We start from the raw sequence: 21,418 nt of genomic DNA on the forward strand, positions 1-21,418 counted from the left end.
GGCTGGTACCTGGATCAAGGCACGCCTGATGGGGAAGGGGGGACACAGCGCAACTCCCCCCTGGGGAGCCGTCAGAGATGTAAGTAGGGGGTTATGCAACAAAAATGCAGACACAGCTGGAGTTTTACAGGATGGAGTCTTTATTTGCATGCATGATCAATCACTTAGCCCCTCATGGGGACTTTCTTTTCTCCGCTGTAGAAATAGAAATACCACACTCTCCTCCAGGGTCAGGGTACCAAAGTATCATTTATTTTGAAAGGGCATTTGAATGTATAGAAATCAAGAAAACGGACAACCACTCGTTCTTCGATTCTGGACACAAATGGAAGAACGAGTGAAGTTGTCCATTTTCTTGATTTCCGTACGTTCAAATGCCCTTTCAAAATAAACGATACTTTGGTACCCTGACCCTCCAGGTCCCTCAGGTCCTCTCTGGCCTGCTCCCTCTGCTCATTCAGCAGCCTGCAAACAAAAACCACATGAATTCACATTCAACATAAATAAACCTACGTATGAGTCCTTTACTCACATGAGTTTCTGCAGCTTGGCGTCCTTCTCCTGCTCTTCAGTCTTCAGTTTGTCGTAGTCTGACATCAGCCTCTCCTGCTCCAGCCGCAGACCCTTGTTCAGACTGAGAGAAGACGCTCGCTAAGCCCTGATTGGGTGCTTTTTAACAGCAGAGTAACTGTCTGGAGAAATGTCAACAAACCACATCAACATAGATTCATTTTTTTCTTCTGGTTTCTGGAAATTTCTCCAAAAATGGTAGAAGGCAGAACATTTCTGAAATGATAGACCTTTACATCAGTGGGTCCCAAGCTTTGATCTTTGGGGTCCCTCTACTCTAAACACTCTAAAGCCCCCAGGACAATCTCTGTGAAATTAAACATCATTTTTAATTGTTTTATTGACTAAATCCCAGCATAACAGGCCTGCATAAATGAGTTCTTCAGAAATATCTGCGTATAAACTATCCATTATTACAACGGCATTTAAAGCCACCATAAGAATACAAAAATGAGAAGGTTCGGTCCATTTTTAAGTAAAATCTCAAACATTTCTAATTTAACAAGTCAAAAATTTACCAGAAAAAGAAAACTGGAAATTTATGTCAACTTTTAGATTTTTTTTTGTCATTATAAAATCCAAAAGAGCCGTGGAAAAAAAATGACAAGAGAAGAAACTGTTTTCCTTCCATAAGTCCTACAGTTGATAGCCTAATCAGGAGATTTGTCTTAGTAGGAAACGGTCGTAGGCAGGAAATGATCCAAGAACATGATCATTATTCCCCAGACTCTGAAGACATTTCTGTTCACTGTTTTCAGTTTGGATCCTTGTAAATTCACTAGTTTAGGATGTTAAATGCTGACATTACAAACTTGAAATTTTAAAGTGCATGATGAAATAATTTAGGACTTCTGAACTAGAAAATTCTGAGTTCAGGGTCTTGAAAAAATACGACTTTATCATCTCAAAAATGTACTTTTAAATGTCACCTTTTTAAAAGAAATGTACATACTTACATACTTACTCTTACATCACATTTTCAATCATGACTCTATAAATAAAAGTTCATTGTAAAACTCAATGCGTGGCTCTTTTATGTCTTCATTTCAAATATTTTTCCCAAAAAAACCTTAAAAACTTTAAAAAACCTTTCACCTCAGGAATGATCCATATCAAGTCACAGTAATCAGGTTGTTCCCACTCTTCTACAGGAGGCTTTAATTGTCAACCTTTATTTTTTCTCTTAGTTTTTCTCATTACCCTTATTTCTAATTCTTCTCCATTTTTTCCCCTTTTTTTGACACTTTTAATCAATTTTTTGCCTCTTTTAGCTTCCCTTTTTAGCCATTTTTTTTGCCACTTTTCACCCAATTTAAGCTGCTTTTTGCCATTAAATGACACTTTTTACATTTTAGTCACTCTCTGCAGCATTTTGCCCATTTAGTCACTTTTCACCAATAATTTACCACATTTTTGCCACTTTTTAACTACTTAATTCAATTTTCACCATTTTTATACCACATTTTTGTTGCTTTTTACAATTTAAGTCACCCCCCCCTCTTTTTTTGCCCATTTTGCCACTTTTTGCCCCTTTCAGTCACTTTTCACCATTATTTTAACCACATTTTTGCCACTTTCTGACAGTTGTTATCATCTGTAACTCCTTTTTTATGTTGCTTCTCAACCATTGTTGCAACTGTTCACATAGTGTTTGCCATTTAATGCCTATTTTTTTGCCAATTCACCAATTTTTTTGCATCTTTTTGCCCATCTTAGTCACTTTTCACTATTTTTGCAGCTTTTTGACCCATTTACTTATTTTTTTTTAATCTATTTTTTAGCACATTTTTGCTGCTTTCTGATCATTTTTATCATCAGTTACTCCTTTTTTATGCTGCTTCCCTCTCATTTTTTGCCATTCAATTCCAATTTTGCACTTTCTAACTAATTTTTCTGCTGCTTTTTTACTTTTTTCAGTCACTTCTCACTATTTTTTACCACATTTATGCTGCTTTCTGACCATTTATGTCACTTTTCATTAATTTTTGCTACATTTTTCTGTGCCACACAGACACAAAAACATTCAGCTATTTGACATTCTGCAAGAGATTCTCAGTGACGTGTTTCCTCCTCACCTTTATGTCCCCGTCCCCATCATGTCCTCCTTCTCCTCTCCTGACATCTTTTCTCTGATGAAAAACAAAGAGGAAAATTCCATCAAGTTAACCTGTTTTTACTTGAGCTAAGATGTTTTAATGGTTAATATAAATGTGCGAACCATGAGCCTGCAGCTTAGCGAGCTCCTCAGTCAGAGCGTCCTGGCTCTCCTCCAGCTGTCTCTTCTTCTGCTCCATGTTCAGCATGTAGTCCGTCAGAGACTTGATCTTGGCCTGTGTGCTTTTTGTTTGTGCTGCTCAGTTCCTGCCAATGTTTATATGTTCCCATTTTTAAAATATCTATTTATTTAGTGGTTGACTGTCACTAGGAAGCAACCCGACTTCATCTGTCCACACAAACATTTGTGTGTCAGCCACCAGTAGGAAGGAAAAGTGTGCATGCGTTTCATTGTCAGTCACACTGCCAACTACTGGCCTGGCATGCATACTACAGCAGTTTCAGGCACATTAGTGGATCTGATTGACATTTAAACACCAAACCTTAAAAATAAAATGAAGAAGAAGAAAAGGGATTCTGTTGTCAGAGAATAGTTTTTGTGTAAAAATGGCTGTAGTGATAATCATGCTAAATGTGCTGATTTTTTGACCAAAAAAAAAAAAGTCAGACTTCCTGTTTGTTTTACGGCATGGGTCCGAAGGCTTTTTTGTAGAACTTAAAATGATGTATAAGCTCAAGAACTTTCAAAATCCTTGGATACAGGGGCTGAATTTTCAAATTACTGTAGGTGGCGTTACTGAGCCAAAAAGCCAATCATCCTATCAATCATCTCGTTTTGCTACTGGGTGTTTTTCTGCCAAGTTTCGTGGCTTTACAAGTTTTGTAAGCACTAGATAATTCTAATTCCTGTTACATGGTAAATGAAAAATTTTCACCGCCACACCATTTTAGGTAAGGACTCTTGACCTTCAAATTTGAGTAATATCAACCTTGAGGAAGGTGCCTGGGCTAACTTCAGCAGGATTTGGTCAATCTTGTAATAAATGGAAAATTTTTAGTGAGCACCAGACACTTTTATCACATGATGAAGCATTTCAATTTAAGGGGCCGCCATGGCCATGCCTTTTGACTAATAAGAATATTTTTTTAAATGTTCTAGGGGGCGCCATTGAGCCAATAGGCCATGCCCACCTACAAAATGAATAGCAATCATCTCAGAATGCCAATGAGATTTTTTTTTTTTTTTTTTTTTTTTTTGTCAAATTTCATTGCTCTACATGTCTTATAACCATTTGAAAAATCAATTTCCTGTTTCATGGCGAACAAACAATCGCCATGGCCACGCCCTTTAACATAGACATTTGATCATTGTATATGTGTAAGGCCAACTCCTTGGGAACAGCATGAGCTAATTACAGTAAGACGTGACCAATCATGTTGGTATCGTATAGCAAAATTCAGGCGTAGTGACTTTCTGTTGCCAGAGGGGGCGCTGCACAATTTTTCTCTAGGCTGTCCTGACACAAATTTTATGGAAATATCTCCGAAGGACTTTCAACAGCGGCTTCTGCTATTCGCTTTGATACTACCTGTCAGCACTAGGTGGCGCTATCACAGGAAAAATATATAACCATATGACTGTGCAGAAAAAGACCTGTCCATAAATCCAGGAATTTTGAGTCAGATTGGACAATGCATGTCTGAGTTATAAACTACTTTCTGTTTTTCAAAAAAATATGCAAATTTGAGGGCTCGCCACGGCCACGCCTGTAGACTAATGAGAAAACCCCGAATTACTTGGTCCCACTGGGGGTTTTGTAGATCTGCTCAAGCCGAACCTACACAAAAATTTCATGAATCTACGACAAAGTCAAAGGAGGGACCTTCAACTTTGAAAACTATTAGGGGGCGCTATTTTTGCAATTCAGAATTTTCATGTTGGAGACCCAAAAAAATATCAAAATTTTCGCGAGACCGGACGCACCTGCCAAGTTTCTTGCGTTTTTGAATATGTTAAGGGCCTCAGAAGTCCATGCAATGACGGAATATTACACGTCTCGAGCAAAAACAATTAGGTCCTCGCACCACTCGGTGCTCGGGCCCTAATTAAAACATTTCTTACTGATACAAACTGTCAGGGCTATGTCTAGGCATTGTGTTAGCTGCGTCTTTCTCTGCAGCAGTCATCGTCAGCACCACAGCAACCACCGCTGGCACTCTCATAAAAGAAACTTCATTGGACCAATGACTTTGTTTGAGTCCAGCAGATTGTTTCTTAGCAGTCCACGCTGCCACAGAGCAAAAACCCCACGATCCCTGCTCATAAACCAGGACGGAAAAAAACAGAAATCTAAGGTAATCTGTCTCTCTCTCTAAATCATTCTCCGATTATGGACCTTTCATGTGAATCAATGAGACTCATTGACGACAGAAGACCCACCAGCTCTAAGGTATGTCTTTGTGAACGCGAGTCTGACAGTTTTAACATTAAATAGAATAAGTTACATTCAAATACGTTTTACTGTCAACTTTTATTCTATTATCTTATACAGTCTGGTTTATTCTGTGTGTCAGTTTGTGGAGCTCCACGTGCTGTATGTGCCCGATGACCAGTGGGATGTAAAGCTCAATAAAGTCCCAGCTGAAGCCATAGAGAGCTTCATATCTGCAGGCTTTATCAGGTGAATAAACTATAATATTTGATTTCCTTGTTAAATATATCAGACTCAAGAGGAATATTACTTTTATTTAAATACTGTGAGGCTGTGCACATGAGACATAGGCCAGGGGTTATCAACTACATCTTTGCAAGGTCCAGATTTTACCTTGATAGGCACATTGGGGACTGGATTTGAAAATTTATTTATTTTTATTTATTTTTTTATTTTTTTTACAATGGTCTAATTCAGGGGTTCTCAAACTTTTCAGCCCTAGACCCCCAAAGTAAGGGTGCCAGAGACCCCAGACCCCCACTGTACCCTAAGGTTACTGAAGCATAGTTGAACACAGCTGTTCACATTCAAGAATAGACATGTGCATACCTACATTATAAGGATTGTTTTTACACATTAATTTGATCAGAGTGTAAATCTCACCAAATTACCAAGTTTTATCTATTTATATATCTAAAGATATATTCTTGGGCTCTTTATGTCTTTATTTCTAGAGAAGAGGCTGGTGGATAGAGTCAGAAACAGAGATGAGAAAAGGGGGGAGAGACATGAGGGAAAGGAGCCACAGGCCTGACTTGATCCCAGGCCAACTGCGTACATGGCACGTGACCTAACCACTTGGCCATGTTTTTATTTTGCATTAATTCATTTTCTGCATATATTTTTAAAAATGGCTACAATATACCACTTGAAATCATATGAAAGTATTCTTTTCTTTTCTTTTTTTTTTTTTAAGGCATTTGGCGACCCCCACTCAGTGTCTCACGGGTTCATGGGCCCATCTCCCAAATTGAGAACCACTGGTCTGGTTAACATATGTCATTTTTTTTTAAAAATATATGTTTACTTTCTTCTTTGCTTGTAAAAGTAAGATCAATCACTTTACCACAGCCAGCCACAAGGGGGTGATTGAGATAGTTTAGCTGAATTTCTGTGGCTGTCTTGTTATCCATCACTAACCCTAACCCTCCATCCCTGGGTTTGGTGCTAATGTGCTGTGTAGTGAAAAGTGAAAAACCCAAGCAGGAAACTTGTACCCCCAAAACGCCTGAAGCTGAAAGCTGACACAGAAAATGTCAGCTTACATAAAGAATGAACTGATAAGTACACGTTTAACAAGCATTATATCTGCTAGCAACGGCTAAAAGGTGTATTTCTAAAAGAAAAAGAAATGGATGAAACATGAAGTCAGTCCTGATAAAACTGTTTCAGTCTCAGTTGTTTTTGGAGTTGCAGTTAATAGCTGTAGGGAGTTTATGAAATCAATACCTGAAATACCACAACATATTTTCCTCTGCACATTTTCCAAATCTAATAATGTTCCGGGGGCCAGATGGGGAGATGTGGGAGGGCCGGCGGTTGATGATCACTACAATAGGTTATGTAAGAGATGCTAGTCTCTTCACTGTAGCATTGATGAGTAGTCCAGAAAGTTCAGTAGTGAAAATTATGTACTCAAAAAAGTTAAATTGAAATCTTAGATAATGTGGGTTTATCTTAGCTACATTGAAGGAATGTAATCTTGGTCAAGATGGTGTGATGTTTGACTGTAATGTGCAAAATTACAAAACAAATTTTTCCTTTCTCATGTACAGGTGTAATCTGTGAAGTTAGAGCTATCAGATAAAACCATCATGTGATTTTAAAAGTCATGCTAGAACAGTCAAAGGCTGTCCAAATGTAGTATCTATCTTAAGGTAAAAATAAAATGTAGTAAAGCCAGAAGTAAATGTATACTTTCTTTCTTTTTTAAACTTTTATAGCTGTGTATAATAATCATACTGAAGCTCAGAGAACTTTTGTTTGTCAAAAAACAGTTCACTGTTCCTCATGCTGCAGTGTAAAAACATCTATGTCCTAACGCTTTACTCTTTATCTTTGTGTTGTCAGGGTTTATCCTGAGATAACCCTGAAAACTCTGAGGAGCGAGCTTGGAGCTCTTCTTGGTGCTGAGAGGAATATAGACAAATTCTCTTTCCTGAAATGTGTGGGGCGCAGTTTGGCACTGGTGAGTGAGGCTGGCTGTTTACTGTGCTTTTTTAACAGCTGGTTGTGTTCCACCATGTCTACAGAGAGAGAAACAATGCAGACACTTTGATGAACAAGCTCACTATTCAGGCTGCTACAATGAAGAGGCTAAAGCATGTATGTGGGAGGGAACAAGCCCAGATTTTACTGCCATGTCTTTGAAAAAAAATCTTTCCAATGACAGGTCAAGAGCAGACAGGAGAGAGATCTCAAAGTGAAAACATTTGCTCCACCTTATGTAAGTAGAATCCATTTTCACTCTGACATTTTGCTTCACTCCCTTGAATGAAACTTTTTCCTAGATGATTTAATTTTAAGAATCATTAGTCCATCGTTTTTTGGCCTGGCCTTTTTGGTTCGACAAAAACATTTTAGGTGTTCAACCTGACCATAATACGCTCAGATATAAACAATCTGCTTCATATGTAAAAATGAATCTACCCTCATGTTTTGTTTTCACATGCCAACAGGCTCCTCAGCCAGAGCTTTACCTGCTGCCTGTAGTTGAGCTTGACAGCAGCGTCTGCTCTCACTCCCTCAGCCCAGACACCAGCAGCAGCTCCCCAGACCAGCACGTCTATTACCACACACCAAAGACCTGCAGTCTCCCAGCAGGGACAAAAGAGACTGTTAAATTCCCACTCATCCCTAAGTGTTCCCATCAGTCACCTCCCACCCCCAGCCTGGAAGAGGAGGACGGGGAAGATGAGGAGCAGAGTTACAGCTCTTCAGAGGCAGAAGGAGATAATGAAGAGAAGGGTCTTTTCTCGAATAAGTCAGGGTGGCCAGAGAAGGGCTGCTGCCAAACAAAGCCCCAGAGTCAGAGAGTACAACAGCCAGTCTCACACGATAAAGGTGCTTATAACAGGATCACCCATACACAGCAAAAAGTCTCATCTAATATCTAGTCAGAAAATATCAATTTACTCTTACATCAAGCCACAGTCACATGAAAAAGAGATCTACCATCTAAAATAGTCTGTACATCTTATTTCAAAACACTCAGTGAGTACAGTGCTTATAAAAAGTATTCAACCCCTTGGATTTTATATCCTTTTATTGATTTTGTGAATCAATCATGACCAATATAATGTGGCTTTTTGATTGAAAAATAAAAAACACACTGTCACAGTGAAAACAGACTGCTACAACATAATGTTTTTGTATCCACCCTGACTTACACTTCTCAATAACCTTTTCTCTGAGTTGCTTGCAGTGTTCGTTTGTCTTTATGGCGTAATGGTAGCCAGGACTACTGATTAACTAGTGGCTGGACCTTCCAGATACAGGTTTATTTATACTACAATCACTTGAGACACATTCACTGCACTCAGGTGAGCCCCATTTCTCTAACTGTGAGACTGCAAAGTTAGAGGTAACACTTTGTCTACATGGGGTGCCTTCATCGACACAAATGAAAATGTCTATTCAGGAGCTTTAAAGCTTGGATGTTTTGATGGTAGCTCATGGAACTGAACTCTCAAGATTTTTCATGTCTACAGTTTTCAGACTCTGCGAAGCTCATTCAGCTCAAGTGAAGGGGTCAGCAGAAAGAGACGATGTCTGTGAGAAGACACAACACAACGGACAGAACAGAGTGGCCAGAGATTCAGAAGCAGCTCTGTCTTTAGAAGACAGAGATTCAGGCTTCTCCCTCAACAGCAGGTAACATGTATTTTAAGGCATTACTGAGCGCCAAGTTTGCCATCAAACTGCTGTCTAACAATACTGATGCTGATTCCTCAATCTGTTCGTTTGCAGGCTGTGGAAATCAACAGATGCACACACACTCACGCCACACAGGAATAAACCAACTAGTGGAGTGAGTAATCCAACACAGTTTAAAGTGTGCAGTAAGTTTTGACTTCTGTTTCCCTTTTGAAGAGTGATTCTTAAAGATGTTTACTAGGCTATTAAAACATGCAGGAAATGTCTAGTGGGTTGTTTAGTGTAGTCAGACGTTATAGTGTTGCTGCCAGCAGGTAGGTGTGGTAAAGTATGTGGGGTCCTTGTAGTGAACAATGAAATGCAGAGTTACCAACTGTCCATTCACACAAATGCTCAGTGTTGTATTTATTGCCTGTTTCAAGGTGACTGATGGTCCAGCTGTGTTGTCTCGACCTGTTCTCTGCACCTCTCCGCCTCCAGATCTCAACATACCCACCGTCACTGAAAAGAAGTCTTCCTCTATGGTCTTTCACACAAACAGTAAGCAATAATGATTTTGCCAAACACCCAAAGTGAGCACTGTTTTCCTGGCTTTTGTCTTCATATTTTAATTGATTTGTTTCTGTTAGGAGAGGACCTGATCCAGGAGATCAAGCTAGTGAGGGAGGAAAGAAAGCAGCTTGAATGGACCAGGGAGGAGTTATTAAGAAAGGGCAAAGATTTATTAGCACAAAATAGACACCGCAGGAACCAAGGTGAGCAAAATGCAAAAATAAAGTTTAATATATAGCTATCATTTTATTAGAAGTATGACCGTAGTTTGGAATATAACCAGTCTGCAGGCCAAATTTAATTCTAGGATAAATAGCCTTGTCTCTGAAAAGGGAAAAATGAAAAAAGTAATCCCTTGAGTTTATACATTTAGGGCCAATTTCCTCTGATCTCCTTTCTTTCCATGTGGCATAAAGCTCGTGACAGTTGGAAGAAGAAATATTTTGAAACCAAGAAGGCCACAGCACCCCTGGAGGAAAATTTGAGAAACTTACGACAAGAGTTGGAGACTTTTTACAACAAACTTTTGCTCCAGCTGCAGGCTCGAGACAGCAGAGGGAAGCCCCGACGACAGGGCAGATCTTCCATAAAGGTAAATCAGAGACACCTTGAATTTTCTTAGACTGCACTGAATATATTTTGGCTTTAAGCAGGAAACAGTATATTTAATTATCATGGCAAAACCCATATTTGCCATCAGTTATTACCAATTTTATTCAAACTCTCATTAAAGTTGTGAAAATGACAGACTGGAGGATCCTGACTTTCAGAATGAGCTCATCATTCAGATCATGACAGAGAGCCACGAGATTGACAACCTGAAGAGAAAGGTTGAAGATGCCAAGATGAAGCTTGTAACAGAGATCAAGGTAAAAGATTTTCTGTTAGTCTCTCTACATGTTACTGTAAATGTAAAAAGGAAAAGTTTTATAGCTAAGGAAGTTGGTAACTCGTTGACATAAAAAAATATGAAGATGCAATCACATGAGAATCTTTTCAGTAACCTACAATCTTGAGTGATAATTATGTGTGCTGGAGAGTCCTAATTTTCATAAGAAATATATATTTAGAGGATAGTAAATCATGGCTAAGATAAACATTATATCATTTCAAATAGTCTGCACCACACTTACACATCTAAAATAGTATTAATAATGTTTATGCAACATTTAAAATAGAGAAACACTGTAAAATAAAACACCATACAGAAGAATATTGCATTCGCTTGAATAACAGAACACAAGCAGCTCAACTTCAACTACTCAAGTGCCAATATCAGTCTTCTCAATGTCATTATCATCTTTGTTACTGTTAACCATATCATGGATCCGTCTTTTATCATACATGGTTATTACAGCTTGTAATATTGTCACACAATGTTATCATTATTACTGCCATTGTATAGAAAAATAGGATTACAATAGATTTGTGACTGCCAAGAAATCTGTCTTATTCAAAGTTGTTCTGCTTGTCTCTTTCCATCTCTCTCTTTGCATCTCCCTCTAACTCCTCACATCCCAAAGCAGCTTCGGCAGATGTTCAACATGTGATGAGATAGTTAATACATTAATTTATTTTCAAAAGTGTATGTAATACACTTCCATTAAAAACAGAGGAAAAATGCGGACATAATTTGTCCTCATTATTATGATAAATATTTGACGTATCCAGGCTTGATTGCTTGTTTGCCATCCCTAGGAATGTTTTATTTTTTTCTCCTGTAGTTGAGGGAGCAGGCTGCTACAGAGCTGAGGGCGCTGAAGGCTGAGCTGGCCCAGAAGAAAAGTCAATCCTCTCATCCCACCCACATAACCTATATAAGTTTTGGAAATACCACAAGAAACAGAAAAGTTCAGAGCATCTCCAACTAATCCGCCTTAACAGAGCTGTGTCTCATGCATGTTATGTTTGTTGATTTAAATTTTTTATTGTACAGTTTTCTTTCTAAATAGCTCACTATTTTGAACCCAATGTTTCTACTATGTGCTTGTTTTTGTGCATTATTTTAAATTTGATGTACTGTTTGAATGTCTGGTTTGTCCTGGCTTTGTTTATACTGTTAACTGACTTCCAAATTTTAACAGGTACTATAATGTTGCGTAAGCAGTTATGTGACTCACTGTGTACAGATTTATCAGAAAGTGTTTATTTCTGAAAATTACAATGTGTGTAAAAGTCAGCAAGCCCAGTACAGTTCAACCAAATTACAGTTTGTGGTCATCACATTTGAAGCTGCTTGTAATAAAATAAAAATCAGTTATTCCATTGGCACGGACAAAAGTTTAAGACATTTCATTCGATAGCAGGAGCAATAAAAGCCTGTAAAAACTATGCAGTGCAGGTATATATCTCATGGGGAAGTTACGGCCTATTACTGCCACAAAGGGATATACTAACTTTGTGACAAACAGGAGGGGTGATGTAAATTTCTGCAGCCGTGTTGAGTGTATCCAAGCTAGCATCCTAACAGTGCATTCCACATCTCTGCCGTTTGTTGCCTGGCGACTGGATCATCGCTGTAATCCAAGATGTTTCCGTTCCACATGCCGATTCCCCTCAAACCTTTAGATTTCACAGACTCAGCCTTGGGACAAAGACTCAGTGGATCATCGTACCAAACTTGATGAATCTGTCCTGTCTGGTCCTAAACAGGAAAAAGTGCACATAACGGTTAAAATGAGAACTGATGATAAACAGTCTTTGTTTTCTGAGGAGACTTTTTGCTCAAACGAGAAGGCATTCAGCTGTATAGTTTTACTGCTGTTTGGGGGGGGGGTGTTTTGTCTGAATTGTCTCTGGTAGGGTGGCTGGATGCCAGCACTCTAGATGAACAGCCCCTGCTTGAAAGCCCTGCTTTAGTTGTTGAGTCCCTATTAGAGGAAGTGAAGTCAGGCAGGCTTGAATTTGACAACAAGACAAAAGTATTTGTGATAAAGGCTCCTACTTTGCTTACCACTGAAATAAAACTTTCTAAGCTAGTAAAAGTTAAGAAAATCTAAAAACAACAAAATTAAAAGAATGTACCTCATAATTGAAGTAAGGAGCCTTCTGCGTATCATCCCAGAGCCTCCCCGACATCGAGATGTTTACCTGCTGCATAATCCACTTGTATGTTTTTTGTTTTCCAGCAGCATCACTGCATGGGGCTCCACGGAAAGGGACTTTGGCTATTGAGCATATTCCCTGCTGATAGTGGAAAGACATCAAGGGATATATTTGTTCAAACATCAGAGAGACAAATAAACTCCTGATGTAGTGTAACAATACATATTACACAAAGGTCCTTCAACAATCAATGTTACTCCATTTGACAAGATGGAAGAATAACTTTCTTAGAAAATCATGGATGTAATGTTAAAAATCAAGTCATGGCATTAACCAGCTCACAGTACAGTGTGAAAAGTTTATGTTAAAGTCATCAGTTAAGTTGTATTTGTTTAGAAATCTGTGGTAAAACAATCTCATATCAGACCACAAGGGGGTGCTAAATGAAAGCTTAAGGCTATAAATACTTGTTAAAATGTGGTGGTTTGACAAGGACGGCCTTCTGCCAATCTACTGCTTAAACCCTCAGCATTGAAACCTCATAGGCTACAACAGCATCAGGTCTGCAGTATTTGAGAGGCAGGGGTTTGAGATGACCTAAATAACAAAGAAAGGGTCACACTGTCTTGACCTCACATTTTTTGAAGACAATATGCATCATTATTAGTAAGAAAAGCATTTAAAAATATGGAAAGTTGGTTTTTTTTTGCAAACTATTCTAAAGGAAAAATGGCCCTTGAATGAGGTCTAGAGCATAACATTGCAACTGCAAAAATTAAACTGATTTTTTGACAAATTTTAGGTTAACGAAAAATGGCACCTTCTATGATTTGAAAGATGCAGTAGACCATCATATTGCAATTTAATCTCATTTTTTATTTATTCCTCAGCCATTACTAGATATAAATGTAGAAAACTTGACCACATATAGACACTTAAACTCATTTTCATTTCTCCTTCATGCCGATGCCTGCTACGATTAAATATTTCATTTTTCCAAACTTCAATGATTACTAGGTCATCATTCAAACCTTTCACATTTAGTGAAGCACAGGACGGTCACGGTCTTCACATCACCAAGCTCTAGGTTTCCCACAGAAGAAATTCACAGTGGGGCAGTGCTCAGCACACACACATTTCATGGTAAAGCATTTTTAAGTACTTCAGTCCATGACTGCAGAACATGAGATTTAGCCAATGTCGACAAAACTTCAATCCCTCAAATAGCTGTTAGGTAATCTCAGCCTCTGCTTTCAGACAGACACTGGTTTTGGCTCTGGCTCCGTTCTGGAGTCTTAGAACCTTGGTGCTTTCACTCCAGTTAATGCAGAACCAAAGTAGGAGGACATTACTTAGGTGGTTTCTTGATTTTATTAATCATTTGGTCTAGCGTTTGGGTGAACCCAGCCTTGCCATCTTTTTTGCGATTCGGAATTTAATTTTCTCTTCCTTGTACAACTCTCCAGCTTCACCTGGAATTCTGTTGAGGCCCAGATTGCAATAAAACAGTTTGTCTCCTCAGCACACCCCTTTTTTTTTCAATCTTCCGCTTGTCTTCACAAACCTAAGCTATGATACGCCCACTGATGATGTCACAGTTCTTGAGAGAGAAAAGACTATTTTTTGGTTCAAGCTGAGAACCAACTTTTCAGGTTTCAAACCAATTTTTTTGGTTTGAACACACCGGCTTGTTCAAAATAAGGTTTGGGAACCGGAACGGGCACAGAGCCCTGCTGGTCTGAAAGGCCTCGCACAGGAGGGAAAGCCACTTCACGATGCACATCTCTAATACATGTTGTGACAGTCATTCCAGTAAATGTTGAGATGTTCTGTAAAATACATAGAACCTTAATTTGTACAGTGATGTTCAAAGATAACCAGTGTTACTGGAGTTTATCCTCTGAGCATCATGGATACATGTACCATTGTGTCATGGCAGTCCAATAGCAGTTGTGAATGTATTTCAGCTGTTAGAGTTATTATGGTAGCACTGTTGAGAATTTCACAGAACTTAACTGTTAAATAGAATTATATCAGCATTTTCTCTGTGTAACTTGATTGTATCTTACCTCAGAAAGGTTGAGGCATGGATAGTCATATCCATACCATGGCACTCCCATCACAAGCTTCTTTGGATCGATGTTCATACTCAAGTACTGGTCATAAGCTAAAAAAAAAAAAAAGAAAGAAAAAAAGCATTTCATAAGACGGCGAAAAGAAGTAATAACAAGCTAACAATCCCGACTAACATTTGGAAAACAAACCCTCCAGTGTTTGAGAGAGTGGGGCGTTTGCCATTGCTATACAGTCCCCCATGATCTGGCTCTGTTCATCATAGGACATAACAAAGAGCAGGTCGCAGGATTCGGCTATGGTGACATAATTGTAGCAGCGCTTGTCAATACATTTTGGCGACCAGGCGACATCAAATGAGACCTAAACGACAGATTAAGCCAAATATCACTTAATTTATGCATTTTCTTTTTAGTGTGTTTGAAATTCTCCAAAGGAAATAAAAACATTGTCCTGACCTGGGAGCCTGGGATCTCTCTGTGGAAAGTCTCTGTGGTTTCCTTGACGAGGGCCGTTAGAGCATAATACTCCGGTGAGCTCTCCTCCACTGCTTGCTCGATATCGATGTTGATCCCATCCATAAACTGACTCTTAGCCAGCATAACCTTCTCTGTTATCCATGCTGTTCTGTTTTCTTGGTCCACAATGTAAGAGAGAGGAACGTCACCTTTTCAAATCAACAAGGAGAGAGGCAGTAGTTATAAGGATCATGAAGGTATAAGGGACTAAACCACCAACAAGAAAAACATACTGCAGTGTTCACTTTTCTCTACCTTTGAGTACAACACGTGCTCCTTTGGAGTGAGCATGACACATGAGTTCAGCATCATACTTCCCAAACGTTGCCACTGTCGTCACCATGCTCCAGTTGTAGGACTCCCATGTCTTTCCACCCACGTCAAACACAAACACCTGAAAATAAAAACAGCATACAGACACATTACTGCAGGACTAGCTGTTCTCTGTCCTATTTAGTCATTTGTAATTCATCAGAATGAAATGAGTAAAATTACTTATTTTTAAGGATTCCTTCTTTCCTTTATACAGCAGAAACTACTGTAACTCTGTATGGGGGGGGGGGGGGGGGTAAAAGGGAGAGCTTTCTGGGGCCGAGCCAGACTGGGGGTCCATGGAGGTCAGGAAAATCATGGTCCACTGTGAAGTTAATCTGTGATCCGCATACCTTTAATTTAGCCTGAATAACAACCACTCCTAACAAAGAAACAAAAATGGAATTTTATTTTTCATGCTGCAGTAAAATATAGCCTTTTTCAAAGGTAACCCCTTTTTCTTAATACAGAATTATCTTTTTTGGTAATGTTTACAGTGTAGATTGGGCAAATTTGGAAAGTCATGACATACTTTACAGCCAAGACATGATGTGCGCGAATGTTAGGATGCCAGAGAATAAAGTAGAAGAAACTTTAATAACTTTGAAGGAAAGACAAATAATTACAAAAAGAGGGAAAAAAGGTGAAACTGACAAACATGTATAAAAGGGGGGGAAAACTGCAGCGAAAAAGCAGTAAAAAGTGGTTACAGAGTGGCAAAATTGGTAAACAGTGGCAAAAATGCGTTGGAAAAAATGGGTTGAGAAAATGTTAAGTATTAGATTTAGTGTTAGCTTTTCCAGTTACACAGGATACTTGTCAGGGTCGAGATCCAAAAAGAGTAGACGACAAACAATTTTTGTATTGAACTCCAGAACTAAAATTATCAATGTACTAGTATAAAGATTTTACCAATCAAATCAGGCCATTTTACACTCCCTACTCTTGGGTGTATAAGTCAGTCAGTGTGTTTGTGTCAAAGACTTAAACTAAAGACATTTTGTCCCTAATTTAATTTTAGTTTGTTTTGTAAGCACACAACAAAGTTTTAGTCAGTTATTTTTAAAGCATTGTTTCTATTTTTGGTTTCAATTAACTAATAGGATTTTTACATTTTAGTTTTAGTTATTAATTAGTTTTAAGTTTCCTATAATTACCTTGGCCCACAGATTCCCAAAAGGCTCTGAAACAGGCCTTTTAGTAGCTATTTCCACCCCATTTCTCAAAAATTAGATCTTTATTGTGGATTTTCTGATCATAAATGACACCTCACAACTTTTAGGGCGAACACAAACATGCATTTGGCTGAAAAAGCGTGAGGAAACATCAAGGAAAAGGATAATTATACGTATCACATTTTTGGATACTTGGCTATGAGGGATATCAAGTGATTGAAATGTCTGAATAATTTCCTTAAGGAATAAAATAAATTTCAAATAATACATTTTAAAGAGCACATTTATGATTCTACAGCTATTTTCTTATTAGAATTTTATTTTATTTTATTTTATTTATTTATTTATTTTTTGAAGCAAAGAGATACAGCTAATACAAGCACAGGAGGCCGTAAGTTCCCAAAAGGGGGAGCTGCTTAAATATCACATGACCATAGAGAAAATACAGGTAGTCTGCATAGATAAAAAGTTAACACTTAAGATAACAGAGACAATACACATCATAGCTTAGGATATTGTTGCTTAAAGCAATTTCATTTTTAAATTTTTCCTTTGCCGTAAAGGAAATTAATTTTTAAAAATTGCATTGTCGTTTTAAATTTATGACTAAAAGGATGCAGAGCAGAGAAAGGGGTTTTTGTTTTGTGGGTGAAGGTATCAGTTCAATATTCAGAATTAGGAGCTGACATTTTATCTGCTGCATCATAAGATAGTATTTTATAGCAGCCATAAACGCTGCAGCTGTCTTGTGACAGCTCTAAAAATTCAGTTTCAGCGCAGAGCAATATTGCAGTTTAACCCTACAGTAAAATAAACTCAGCCCTTTCTTCTTTTTTTGTAAGTTATCTAATTGGATACTATATTAGACCATAAATGTCTGTTACTTTTTTCAGTAGACAACTGGTTTTTGACAAACTAAAGATTATTTTGACACTTATTGACGATTGTGTGTGATTACCGAAGTTAAAAACTTCAGTAGCCTATTTCCTCTTTTTTGTTCCAGTGACGTTGTTATTCATCAACTTACTACTGGAGTTTGACGCACTTGCCATTAAAACAGCTGCAGTTTATAACCCTTTAACCCGTTTTCATTAATCACAGCACGTCTGAAATTATGAAAATTATGTTAAAATAACAAATGACCAACTATGCTTTGAAGATATTAAGCTTTCGGTTAAAGTTTCATCCTCTAACGTTAGCTGGGTTTTTGTCTGCTGGTCCTACTCACGTTTTCAAAATAACCTGAATTACCTCAAAGTCTCTCTCCTCGCGGACCTGCTGACAGAGTTCCGGTCTCTCACAGGGACAATTATTAGCCCCACATAGCACAAATATCCAAGATAAAAACAGAAGAAACCAGGACATTTTGATTTTAAAGAGGAACCGGAATAAATCGGTCAGTCTGTTTTGGTTGTCAAACTAATCTCACCGCATGACAACTGTACGGGGGCTGATATGGTACAAACTTCATTTAGCAACGCGTATGAGTTAGGAACATAGCGGTTAGGAACCAAACCTAAGACTGTACCATAATTTCTTAATTATGACATCACATTGAACGTTCTCATAAAATTTAGAAAAGTACCACCAGGGAAAGATGGAAAAAGATTAAGTTAAGAACTACACCAAAGATTGATTTTATTGAGCCTCTTTGGACAATGAACTTGTTACACTATTATAGGCTATATATCTTAGATTATCATATCTTTGAGACAGGTGAGCCCAAACTATAGCAAGGGGCCAAATGCAGCCTACAGTCCATTTCTGATTGGTCCACAGCAAATTCTAGACAACTGGAAAATGGTCCACATTAGAACATGAAGCTTGTGTTTGACTGTTTTTCTTAGTTTCAGCACAAGGTGGTGTTATTGTGTTGATTCTGTAAAATCCATTTGGATGAGAATTTATTTGTGCTTTTTGGGTGACAAAATTGAGACAACACTGTACATGGTTAACATATTGACAAACAAAAATTCTAACGGTATTTTCATTTTAACACCATAATGGATTACAGCAGCAAGGAGCAGTCCCATAGCATTCAGAGGTTGGAGCCAGTGGTGGCCAGGGATGAGCAGGGTCTGCTGAAATCTAACTGGCCTCCATAAATCCTTAAAATGATTGGCTACTTGTCTTATCAGCCATTAATTTGCCATTCAAACAAACTCAACCACTAAACATATTTTAATCTACATTAGGTTGGTTTTATGGATTTTGATACCCTCAAAGAAAGGAAAGTCGCCCATCACCCTTATATATTTCTGTGTGTGGCCCTCAGAGGAAAAGTTTCCTTTTATTAAACTATGTTTTAATTAATTACTATACTCACTTACCAACTGTTTGCCATTCTCCTTAATATCGTATAACTGACCTCAATGGCTACTGTTTAGATGTTAACCTCACAAGATGTTCTGTACAATATCATTTCCTTGTAGGCCAAAGCTGTCTCCAAAGTTTTGAAGTTTTTTGGTTGCATATGGTAATTGGTTAATGGACTTGAACTTGTACAGTGTTTTTCTAATCATCCGACCGCTCAAAGTGCAAGTCACTTTAACCCATTCACATCACATTCACACACTGATGGACAAGGCTTCTGTGGGCTCCCAAATGCACCCATTTGCTGCTGGCATTGCAGCAGGAGCACGGGGTTCAGAGTCTCGCTCAAGGACACTTTGACCTGTTCCTGCAGGAGCTGCAGATAACCACAGATGTTCAGGTTAAGAGACAACAACCTCGTTCATAGTTCTAAGTTTTCTACAACAAAATGCCCATGAGTATTTCAAATCATTTCACTTATTTATGTTAGTTAAAACTATTGTTTTAAGTTAGCTCAACAGTCTGGACTATAAGTTAGCATTTAAAGCTAGATTTTTATCAACAATGAAGCTCATTTTCTTCACATTTCTTACAGTGATGTTTTAAGTGTAAACTTGGTAAGGGTTGAAAACAACCGCCTTGGCTGCTCAATAAATGGGGGGGTAATAAAAAGGCACCTCGGTGTCCTAAAGACAAGTAAGGGACCAGTACCAAGAGGGAGGAAATATGAGACTGAAAATGTTTCTATCATAAGTTTAATTAATAGGACATGCTTTTGGTAAGTGAGAGTGATTTAACTACCATACAGTGTATTTCAGTACTTGAAAAGTGCTTTATAAATAAAATGTATTATTGTTGTTATTAGTTTTTGATTATTATAAACATAACTTGAATACAATTTTCAAAAAACAAAAAAATTTCATTAAACATCTATCAGCCCATTTCAATAATAATTATGTTAGCATTTTTATTCAATTTTCATCTTCTAAACTAAGTTTTACTTTTACAGGGTAGCATGGTTTCTTCTCTTTTTTAGGTGTATCAATTAATTAATTTTATTTGATTTTTCAATAAAGAATAAATGATGGTTTACTTTGGGAGCATTGTGTTTAACCCCTTAAAGCTTGTTGTAACTTATTTGATACATACCTCTTATGATACTTCTATCTAATCAATATGATCAATAAATTACCAAAAAGAAAAATCTGAATACCATCTGAAATATGATAAAAATGCCCTCAAGTAGATTATCAGTGACCAAGTCATGACAGGATGACATTTTCAAAAAAGGCTAGAGCACTAATGTTTACACTAGTGAAAAGACGGATACACTTAACTTTAGTAGGGTGGGTAAAAAAAAAAAAAAAAAGGTTGCAATAATTACTTTCAACACGTTAACAGAAAAAGTGTAGTCACCTTAAATAAGTTGAGACTTTTATCTTTTTTTTAATAACTGAAATAAACTCTCATGACACTTTGATTCTACTATGGAGCTGTTATATAACAAACTATTAATAAATACATTTGAGTATTATACATTTGAATAATAGTTAATTTATTCCATGAGAACTTTTGAAGGACTTGTTCATAAATAAATTTATTGTATTTTGTTTAAATGGGTGTTAGAAATAAAACAAAATACACCAACGTAAACTTTTACAAAATAAAATTTGAATATGTTCAAAAAATGTTGCTTTAACTTGTTTATAATGTAATAGAATACAGTTAGGTTCTACTAGTACACACAGATAGTGACATGATTAAATCATGGTATGTTGAAATACATTTAAGCTAACAGTTAGTGTGGTTCAGAGAATTATTGATTAAGCAAACTTGACACTTGAATTGCAGTCCTGTGAAGCTGCAATACTCTAAAACGTGGCAGTAATAGTGATAGAAAGTAGGCCAATGGTAGCTATTGTCAGGTGTAAAAGCAGATGATACATAATTATGGTCTGTTTAATTCCCATTTCTATCATTTTAAATATTCGTTTTTTTAACCTATAGAGGTCCACTGGCTTTTTTGCCATTTTATTTTTATTTTTTAAATTGTTATTTAAAACAATACATTGTAATTTTCAAAAAGAAATTACAACATGCTGAAATTCTAAAAAAAAAAAAAATACCAGTGCCAGTCCTGTACAGCATGGTCCACTGCCTCCTATGTGTAAAATTAATTTTATATCAAATTAAAATGATCATATTTCCTGTTTTACTTAGTCTATTGACATCAAACAAAAAACTGAAAGAAAGATCATGCTTTCCACACGAAGTGATGACAATGCAAAATGTGGCTTTGTTCTTATGCTGTCATGTAACAAAGTAGTATTAAACATGGTCATGTGTCACCTTTTTTTACTGAAATCTCATTCAATACATTTCTGAACATTTATCAAAGTATGACATAGCACATTAGATTCTATCTGTAGAGTACCAA

General features: G+C 37.4%; 2 protein-coding genes and 1 long non-coding RNA gene across 5 annotated transcripts; 1 reads left to right on the forward strand and 2 right to left on the reverse strand.

Moving 5' to 3' along the window:
• Positions 1-415: 415 nt before the first annotated feature.
• Positions 416-3,026, reverse strand: LOC121512097. Its single transcript, XR_005992091.1, has 4 exons — positions 2,789-3,026; positions 2,646-2,699; positions 533-634; positions 416-465 (listed from the first exon to the last, which is right to left on the reverse strand). It is a non-coding gene; the product is annotated as an uncharacterized LOC121512097 (long non-coding RNA).
• Positions 3,027-4,972: 1,946 nt separating this feature from the next.
• On the forward strand, positions 4,973-11,990 carry spata1 (spermatogenesis associated 1). Its single transcript, XM_041791115.1, has 12 exons — positions 4,973-5,075; positions 5,200-5,306; positions 7,188-7,305; positions 7,510-7,563; positions 7,796-8,180; positions 8,828-8,990; positions 9,087-9,147; positions 9,416-9,533; positions 9,623-9,748; positions 9,962-10,137; positions 10,316-10,414; positions 11,270-11,990. Exons 1-12 carry the CDS (start codon positions 5,016-5,018, stop codon positions 11,414-11,416), a joined length of 1,614 nt encoding a protein of 537 aa, XP_041647049.1. The 5' UTR covers positions 4,973-5,015; the 3' UTR covers positions 11,417-11,990.
• ctbs (chitobiase, di-N-acetyl-) lies at positions 11,670-18,091 on the reverse strand. Of its 3 annotated transcripts, none has more exons than XM_041791117.1 (7): positions 17,920-18,091; positions 15,437-15,575; positions 15,122-15,330; positions 14,855-15,026; positions 14,660-14,757; positions 12,570-12,728; positions 11,670-12,189 (listed from the first exon to the last, which is right to left on the reverse strand). In XM_041791117.1, the coding sequence occupies exons 1-7, from the start codon at positions 18,031-18,033 to the stop codon at positions 12,001-12,003; spliced, it is 1,080 nt and encodes a 359-aa protein (XP_041647051.1). In that variant the 5' UTR covers positions 18,034-18,091; the 3' UTR covers positions 11,670-12,000. The 3 variants fall into 3 exon arrangements, with proteins under 3 accessions (XP_041647051.1, XP_041647050.1, XP_041647052.1); XM_041791116.1 differs by having other exon boundaries at positions 12,570-12,731; XM_041791118.1 differs by having other exon boundaries at positions 12,570-12,731; positions 15,437-15,875; positions 17,920-18,055.
• Positions 18,092-21,418: the final 3,327 nt, after the last annotated feature.

This window comes from Cheilinus undulatus, linkage group 7 (assembly GCF_018320785.1).
Source record: "Cheilinus undulatus linkage group 7, ASM1832078v1, whole genome shotgun sequence".
NCBI lineage: Eukaryota > Metazoa > Chordata > Actinopteri > Labriformes > Labridae > Cheilinus > Cheilinus undulatus.

What these genes read in the sequence shown, in the direction of transcription:
- spata1 (XM_041791115.1), top strand. Translation starts at nt 5,016, where the DNA reads ATGGACCTTTCATGTGAATCAATGAGACTCATTGACGACAGAAGACCC. An exon ending in GGAATAAACCAACTAGTGGA is followed by an intron (nt 9,148 to 9,415) that starts GTGAGTAATCCA and finishes GCCTGTTTCAAG; the next exon opens with GTGACTGATGGTCCAGCTGT. An exon ending in TATGGTCTTTCACACAAACA is followed by an intron (nt 9,534 to 9,622) that starts GTAAGCAATAAT and finishes TGTTTCTGTTAG; the next exon opens with GAGAGGACCTGATCCAGGAG.
- ctbs (XM_041791116.1), bottom strand. Translation starts at nt 18,033, where the DNA reads ATGTCCTGGTTTCTTCTGTTTTTATCTTGGATATTTGTGCTATGTGGG. An exon ending in AGCACGTGTTGTACTCAAAG is followed by an intron (nt 15,331 to 15,436) that starts GTAGAGAAAAGT and finishes TGATTTGAAAAG; the next exon opens with GTGACGTTCCTCTCTCTTAC. An exon ending in CTCCTTACTTCAATTATGAG is followed by an intron (nt 12,190 to 12,569) that starts GTACATTCTTTT and finishes TTTCCTGTTTAG; the next exon opens with GACCAGACAGGACAGATTCA.